The sequence below is a fragment of the Chanos chanos genome, chromosome 8 (genome assembly GCF_902362185.1).
Source record: "Chanos chanos chromosome 8, fChaCha1.1, whole genome shotgun sequence".
NCBI lineage: Eukaryota > Metazoa > Chordata > Actinopteri > Gonorynchiformes > Chanidae > Chanos > Chanos chanos.
The window spans coordinates 12,736,975-12,746,226 of NC_044502.1; the positions used below are offsets into that span (position 1 = coordinate 12,736,975).

The 9,252-nt window shown below is 38.7% G+C and overlaps 1 protein-coding gene across 1 annotated transcript; it reads right to left on the bottom strand.

Annotated features, from left to right (window-relative positions):
• Positions 1 to 7,664: 7,664 nt before the first annotated feature.
• gja10b (gap junction protein alpha 10 b) lies at positions 7,665 to 9,252 on the bottom strand. Its single transcript, XM_030781255.1, has 2 exons — positions 7,828 to 9,252; positions 7,665 to 7,703 (listed from the first exon to the last, which is right to left on the bottom strand). Exons 1-2 carry the CDS (start codon positions 9,250 to 9,252, stop codon positions 7,665 to 7,667), a joined length of 1,464 nt encoding a protein of 487 aa, XP_030637115.1.

Here is a 9,252-nt window from a genome sequence, read left to right on the forward strand (position 1 = left end):
TTTTTGTCCTTCGGTTTTCTTTTGCTTTGTTTTGTTTTTATTATTTAATTGAGTCTTGTCTTTTGTCACAGACTCTCTCTCTCTCTCTCTCTCTCTCTCTTTCTCTTTCCCTCTCTCTCTTTCCCCTTCTCTCTCTCTCTCTCTCTCTCTCTTGCTCTCGCTCTTGAGGGTAGTTGAATTGGTCAGCCTCTGCCAGTGTACTATGAAACAGTTTTGTTTTGTTTTGGTTTGTTTGTTTGTTTGTTTTTTATTTATGTCTTTTATCGTCTTTTGTAAAGGTTGACACTACAGTTGTCTTAACAGTAGCAATACTGTTCTCCAGGTTCTCTTGTCTAACCACGACAGAGTGGTTGCAAATTCTCACGATGGTGCTACACCTTCCCCTCCCCTACCTACAGCGACAACCTCCACAGTGGTTACACTGCTTTTTGTATTACAGTCCATTCACAACGGGAAGGGCATCCACTCTGCCCCAGAATCAAAACCTCTATGGACCTAGCAGCAGCTTCTTCCTTCTCTCTTTCTGCCTCTCTCTCTCTCCCTCCCTCTTTCTCCTCTCCTGTTTTTTCCTTCTGTCTCTCCCCGACCTCTCTCTCTCTCTCTCTCTCTCTCTCTCTCTCCCTCCCTCTCTCTTTTCTTTACTCTTTACCCACCTCAACCTTTTCCACCCTCTACCTCTATCGCACTCTGTTTCACTCACTCACTCACTCACTCACTCACTCACTCTCTTTTTTCGTGGCCCTAGTCACATCAATTCAAAACTCAGGAAATATTCTGAATGTTCAATATTATTCATGAAAAAAAAAAAAATAAGGATACAGATTCTGTACATGAAAGATTTCTTTTTTTTTTTTACAGCAGTTAGACTGTAAATGTTCATATGCAAAATGTCTTCTGCATACTGCATTTGTAGTGTCTCTGTGCTGCAAAACTTAATTTGTACAGACGGTTGTATCTAAAAACATTCCTCCTTTGCCTTCTACAGCACTGAAATGAACGACAGAAAGTAAGAAAGACAAAAAAAGAAAAGAAAAAAGAAAAAAAAATGTTGACAAGTAGTTTTAAGTGCTATGTCCCTTCACATCAGCAATACCATTGTATTTGGATGTTATTTAATGGTAATGCAAAAGTGCTTGACAGGCAGAAAGTGTATTGTATATAGTATGGAGCATGGTAACTGTCACGGTTATTATTGTACAGGTAGAGGTGTGTAGACGTTGCTTTCTTTTCTTTTTTTTCTTTTTTTTTTTTCCTCTGGGGTCACACGAAGCACCTTTTTGAGAAGGGAAGATATTTGTTTTGCTGTTTCCTGTCTGAACTAAATTCCCCATATAAAGTGGGTGTTCTTAAACTCAGGAAACCAGCTTGTCACAGACACACCAGACACACGCACACAAACATGTACCCCACACACGCACACACACACACAGAAACAAACAGACACATGCACACGCACACACACGCACATACACACTCCCTAACACAGAAACATAATGTTTCGAGGCCCTTTTGCATGTAATTAGGATGTTTATGGTTGAGACAGTGTGAAGTTTGCAATGAGCTTATTGCTCAAGTCGTTGACACCTCTTTAAATGTGAAAAGAGTCCCAGCTAATTGTGTTTTATGAGATAAACTTTTTTTCTTATCGGTATTTAAAAATGCTCCGTGTGTGGGGAGGTTCTCACTCGCACACCCTTTTTTTGTTTTGTTTTGTTTTGTTTTTTTAAGAACTGTTTCAGTGTTACGTTTCCATGTTGTCGAGAATCAATTTGTAATATCTTTTTTAAAACCGAGGGGCAGGCGGTGAACTGACGTCTGTGGTTTTCACAAACAGGAAAAGAATTTTTTTGAGCTCCCTAAAAAGGATATATCTACCACGCAGCCCTGTTTTCAAGTCTGGCACTTTCTTTCTCTCTCTCTCTCTCTCTCTCTCTCTCTCTCTCTCAACGCTGTGCACTCATAACCATTTAGCACTTCTTAAATGGTACAGTTCATTTTCAGTCCGCGAGATCCTGAAACCTCGGCACTTAAACGTTTCGCCCCCCCCAAAAAGTCTATACCTTAAGCACTTACCCCACCCCCACGCTTAAAAGTGTGTGACTCCACATAGATTATCAAGTATGTTTTTCAAGATACGCTATTGACTCCTAAAGAACATATTCTTATTCAGGAAGACGATGTTTTTATCAACCAAAATCGAAACAAAAAAAAAAAACCCAGAAGTAAAAGAATTTTGACATTGCAATATTAGGGAGTACTCAGTATCATATATTTATTCTCTAAGAGTCTAATAAGCTAATTCAGAGCTTTGATGAATATCCATTTGAACTCTAGTCAGAAATGGATGGAGTGTAACAATCTTTTAAAAAAAATAATAGTAATAATATTTTGCCCCAGTTGTATATTTGTTGAAGACATATATCCTTTGAGGGATTGCATGCTGCCTGTATATTTTATATAGTTTGTCTAGATCATGTTTACCTCTAGGTGTAGCCCTCAGCTAAATGATGTCGTTCTGTCAAATTCTGTCTTCTTTTGATGATTTAAGGCCATTTTCAGATTCCAGTGTTTAATATCATAACTGGTGGTTAAAGATATCGACTGAAAAATTACAAGCTCATTTATTCAGGGAAATATGCTTTATTGAAGAGGTTAATGATGCTTGCAGTGGAGCTGGTGTTTATTGCTGAATAGCATAGTACAGATTTCACTGAGGTAGTGTTCTTGCCCCCCTCTTTAACCTAGCTTTGATTGAGACCTTCAAATGAGATTTTCTCTACAGATAAAATCCTGTTTGAACTTGTAGCCACAAAGCTACTCTAGCTTTTCAGTGTGTGTGGGTGCGTCAGTATATGTTTGTGTGTGTGCGTGTGCGTGTGTGTGTGTGTGTGTTTGTGAATGTCACTCTCAGCCTGTTTTGAAGTCTTCTAGAGGTCCTGGACCATATCCCTTCCTTAACTGCAAACAGTCTCTCACACACACGTACAAAAACACACACACACACACACACACACAGATACACACACATATATTCAGAATTTTGTTAGACAGTGTTTTAGAGAACTAGAATCTAGAGGTGTTGTGATCGCTAGTTGTATTGTTGTTTTCAGTGTGATTCTTTTTGCCCTTCTTCCTTCTCTTGATGTTTCTTTTACTGTCACTGAAGCAAAACAGTATTTGCCATTTCAAAACTATAATCAGGTACAAAACAGGAACTAAAGATTGATGGGTCCAAGTGGACATTTGTACACACATATGCAAATCATCCCTATAAATAATGTTTTTTTTTCATACTAGTTGTATAAATGAATAAGTAAATGTGGAAAGCATGGAATTCCACCAGACAAGCACACTGTCGTACACTTTGCTATGTCTACCTGAACTTTAATACATTTCTAAAAGTCTGTCCTGCATCAAAGCTATAATAACAGATATCCAAACGGTATCTGTCTTTAAATCTCCTTAAAAATTGCTTTTATAACTGTTGTTGTTATTGTTCTTTGGATAGCAATGAGTGCGTAGCATACTTCTGGATTGTATGTGATAATTAAGGCTAATTCCTCTCTATGGTTTTGCTAGGCCTTAAGAGCCGCCATCGGATTGGTTAGACAGTGATTTTGGGATGCAGACATTGGCTGATACTGGAGAGGGGAGGGCTGAAAGCACTCCTGACTGTGACCTGGTCTGTTGATGATACAGTGCTGACCTCTGCGCTTTGCCTCTGTTTTTAGGCCCCAATTCCATTTCAGAGAAAAATGAAAGTTCTCCTACTTTTCCCTTCTCTACTTCTACTTGATAAATCCTTATCGGAGGGACGCTCAAATGTAACAAACAACAAGGTTTAACTGACCTTTTTATTCAAATGTCACAGGATCTACCCATCAATACTGTATGCCGACAGAACGATAGGTCAAACATAATGAATAATGTACATCTGTTGAATATACAATTGGGCAACTTGGTTAAAAATGGTGAAAGAAAACCGTATTTCTTCAAGCAGAAGTGGTTGGGGAAAGCATGGAAGAGTCTTACACCTCTGAATTTGAATTTGGCCTTAACCTTTGCCACACCTGTTCTGCCTCCACGGTGACCCAGGGCCGTCTGCCCCGGTCACCTGATCATCAAAGGTCAAATAAGCTTACTTTCTCTCATCGTCTCTCATTTACATGTCAATACATTTGGTTTATATCCCAAGGTTTCTTATATATATATATATATATATATATATATATATATATGCGCGTGTATCATATTCACAGTTGCTCTTGTATCTTGTCTCAGGGTGCCAACATTTGTTTTTCTTTCTTCTTTAATTTCTCCATGTCTATTTTGTTGTACAAACTGTGTTTGTTGTTGTTGTTGTGTTGTGTTTTTTTATTTTGTTTTTAGTAGCCAGTGATCTTTTCCTTTTTGTTTTTGTTTTTGTTTTCATTTTTGAAATGTTTATCTTTAGATTTCTGGAAATCTATAGGTTTTGCAACCCAAAAGTTGTATTGTGGCAAGGGTAGGCATTATTAAGGAAAGAAAAAAAAAATTTGATAAAAACATTTAGACTTGCACAAGGTATATGAAATCTAAAAAAAAGGGCTGCAGACTCGCAAATTTGAATAATAAAACTGAAAATTTGAATATAGTTCTTTTCTTTTTCTTTTTTTTTTTAAATGACTAAATTAGAGACTTTTATGAAAAATGTTTTTTGCAAAACACTTTTTTTTGTTTGTTTGTTTTGCTTTGTTTTGTTTCCTTCTTTCTGTTCCTGTATGCTCATGTTAAATGTTATAATGTTGGTTTGAAATCTGTTTGTTTTTTTGTTTTGTTTTTGTGCTGCTTCTCTGAAACATGAACACTGGCTCTCCAAAGGTTGCTCTTTTCACAGACAAATACAACTTGCCTTTTTCACAATTTGCTCAACTTTATAAGACAAATAATACTGGTATCCTGATTGAATACAGAGGTTATCATTCGAGGAGTAAAAGTGAAGCAAAATGTTTACAAAAAGGTGTCACATTTTAATGTGTTTACTGAATTTGCCATGTACATAGAAAATGTGAGGTTGAATTGGACGGTATAGGTTTAGTATTGTTTTGTTTCTTTTTTTTCTTCTTTCTATTTTTTTTCTTTTGTATGTTCAAAAGACAGAAAAAAAAAACCTGTTGACATCAACTATGCGTTTCCTCAAGCTGTCTTTTTTTTTTTTTTTTTTTTTCACCCGAGCGGGGGAAGTTTCAGAAACAAAATGAAATACAAGTGCACCTCCGATTTTTTGCCTTAGAAAAAATGCAGAGGCCATAGTTCACATTCAAGTGAAGTGCGTGTATGCAGGGGCTGTTTGCCCCCCCCTCCCTCCCCTGAATCAGCAGAGCGGACTCTCTCACACTTATCTACCTGTGAAATCCTCCATACCTCTCATATTCAATGACTGTATCAGCAAAACTGCATCAGGTGTTTTTCTACATGCTTTTTACACAGATTATATGGATTATTGTATTAGTAGATTTTTGGTGCATCATTTTTAATGTAATAGCTCTTCAGCTTGTAGTCACAGAAAGTTGTTTTTTTTCTCTCTCTTTCTCTCTCTCTCTCTCTTTCTCTCATTTTTTTTTCTAGAAGACTGTTTTGTGTTAATATTGTCGATTTGAGATAGCTGTTATTGGCTTATTCTGTACTAAGAGTTTTTACCTTTTTTCATTTCTAAAAATGCGACATGACCCTAATGAATTAAATGACTTAACAACCATTGTAAATACATTATTGTGCAAAACTCATTTTCATGCATTTCCATTGCTAGTGTTATATAAATGACAGATTTTTTGTCTAGACACCATTTCTGTTTATGAAATAAAGAAACATATCATGTATTACGTTTTGTGGTTAATTTATTTGGACAGTGTAACTAACGCAGAATCGACCTTTGGTTTTAGCTCTTATTGGTCAATTCTGCTTGGTAGTCAGTGCATTACACCATGTACACACCTTAAGATATGCAGTAATTTGCACTGGTAAATGTGATTGTCAGTGTTGTATAGGTTAAGGAACGAAATGTCATAAACCTTGAGGTAAATAAAGAAAATAATTTCATTGACCCTGTCACCATGCCCAAAAACAAAAACAAAACAAACAAACAAACAAACAAAAAAAATAAATGCCATCACTTTCAGCGTCATTGACTCATTATTAGAAAATGGAAAAAGGTCAGTCAGTATTAATTAGTATTTTCATGTTACAATTCTCAGTTCAGACCCACTGCCCTACACAGGCATATATAGGGCAGTCTAAACTTAGCTCATATTGATGATGTATGTTAATGAGGGCGAACACAGTCAGCTCTGAGAAATTAGTCAATAGTGACATAGAGAAGACAGATGACAACAACCCACAGAACCATGCAGAGAGCCGTGACACTAATTCATTTTTTCAGAGGAGTAACAGCAGAGGGTAAGATGTGAAGAAAGTCCCCATTAAATATAAGTATGTGGATATTGAGTGAACTCATGAGAAATGTTGATGTTTAATTGTATACAATGAAAATCATTGTAAAAGAAATCATTAGAAAAATGTGTGTTGTTCTGAAATGTAGAGTTAGCCACTGGATGGCAGTGTTGTTCAAAACGGCGCCTCTGTAAGCATTATCAGATGGAGCATATGATCCTATACTATGGCCCTGTTTACACCTTGCATTAAGATCCGATTCTGGTGATCCTATCACAAGTGGACAGCTCTAAGTACGTCTGGCTCTTGAGTAGATATTTCCATGTGGTTATTAGATTAATCTACGGGAAGCTGTTGATTTTCTGAGATGATACTCTAAAGATAACTCCTCACTCAAAGATGAATTGAGTTAGTTTGATACCCAATTATTACAATCTGTAAAAAAAAAAAAAAGAAGAAGAAGAAGAAGAAGAAGGTAAGTGTATGGTATTTCTTACAAGGAAATTGTGCTTTTATTGTAAACTGTTCAAATACATGGAGGAAAATGTATTGGTCAGCGCTGATTGCAAGTAGCCTAAATTAAAAGGCATTTTTTAATAAGGATTTAGAAAACTACTGTCTCCTAAGAACAAAATACAAAAAACAAAGGCTATTCAGAAATTTCAGCTGACCAGGAGACACATATGAACATTTTTTAGCCCTTAAAATCATAACTGATTTCATGTTTTCATTCACTGATAACAACACCATCAAACTCACCACTCTTTACTTTTTTTCACTCATTAAAAAGAAAAATACAAATCAGATTATCGTGAATAGAAATCTCATTACAAAATTCACACTTTCTTAAAAATGAGTATCATTTTTAAAGAAATATCATTTGATAGACATCCAGCGTCTGCTCTCGGAGCTCTAAAAATATTTTTCAAGTGCAAAGTTCCCTTACACTGATCCATCTCAGTAATCTTTCAGAAAAAGAACATTACATTTTAAGACCAAAGGATGCTGCAGGATGTGGTTCTCTTGTAAGACTTGAGGAATAGCATTATGGTACAACTCTGAGTACAACTATGCTTGCCAGTTTGACTGCAGAAAAGCTCTCAGAGTTCAAGCAGAGTAAAATCTGTTGCGTAGGGTGAAAAAATGAAGCCATAGGTCTTCAAAGTAATGCTTACAGACAAGGTCCGCTTGGCGGATTGCTTGGCGCTTTGTGTTCTTTGGTTTGCTTCCAAGAATCATTTTTTCATGATTGAAGAAAGTTCCAGAATCATGCTCTGAAAGAACAAGATATTTACACCCATTTACACACCACTTGAGGGCACGAATGTTATAATGTAAATCATTTTGGAAACAGCTAAATGTAAATCCGTTTAGAAACAGTTAAATGGCTCTACTCACCACTGACATTCTACGCCCGCTAGCAGGTGGAGGTGTCATAGCCGGACTCTCGCCTTGGGCAATGCGATTGGCATCTGATTCGGATGGGCTCTTGGATGCCGAACTGTCGGCCGGGCTTTCAGAAAGCCCACGGGACATGAAGCTGGATTTCCTGGCAGTCGGGTAGTGTCCACTCTCTGGTGAATCGCTCAAGTCCTCACTCAAGTCTTTACACATGCTGACACGACTCTGCTTGCGCAAGGCGTTTCGCAGAGCCGCTGGTATTTCGATGTTACTGGCTCTCAGTGACGCTCTGGGCTGTTGTCCTGCATGTACAGGATGCCCAGAGGTCTTTGGTTCATTAGACTCATCGCTGCTGCAGGAATGTGGCCCATTGTCCAGCGTGTGACGCCGTTCTGCCGCTCCAAGTTGTCGAAGGGCACGGACCTCCGGTTGACTGGGAAGACGTTGCTGTCTGGGATTCTGCTCAGAGCCATTATCCAAGTCAGTGCTCTGCTCCACCTGGCTGGGTGGAGGAGCATTAGAAGGCATGTACTGCGGCAAGACGTCCACTTGCCCTTCCGGCCCTAAAGCGTAAGCAGGTTGTGTCAGTTGTATTAGCTTCTGTGGAGACGAGTTTGTGAGAACACAAACTTGTTGGACCATCGAGTTCTTCTTAGACCTGCAAATACTGTCGTCGTCTCCCCCGTTCAGGCCGTATATGCTCTGTTTGATTTTTTTCACGCCCAGGTGAAAGATCTCAAGGATGTTCAAGAACAGGGAAACTCCAGCTATGACAAGCATGAACACCATAAAGATGGTCTTCTCCGTCGGCCGGGACACGAAGCAGTCCACGCTGTTCGGGCAAGGCAACCTCTCACACTTGTACAAAGGGCTCAGTCCAATACCATATAAGACATATTGTCCAATGATGAATCCAACTTCCACGACTGACCTGGTTAAGATATGCAGAACATATGTGCGTAGCAAGGAGCCCCTCAGTGGAGCTTTCCTGACTTTCTTTTGCTCCTCGAGTTTCCGTAATTCCCTCTCAATCCTTTTATGCTCCTCCAGAAGGCCTTCGGTCCCCTCCAGTTCCACTTTAAGTTGAGCTTTCTTCTTGTGCCTCTCCTTTTCCAGCGCCCTCAGTCGATACAGTGCATGTCCCATGTAGACCAGGGAAGGTGAGGAGACAAAGATGATTTGTAGGACCCAGTACCTTATAAGGGAGATCGGGAAAGCTTTGTCGTAGCACACATTTTTGCAACCCGGTTGGTCAGTGTTGCACACGAACTCACTCTGTTCGTCATCCCAGACATCCTCGGCTGCGACGCCGAGAACCAGCATCCGGAAGATGAACAGGATGGTGAGCCAGATTTTCCCCACGATGGTGGAGTGAACATGGACCTCTTCTAAGATGCTCCCCAACAAATTCCAATCACCCAT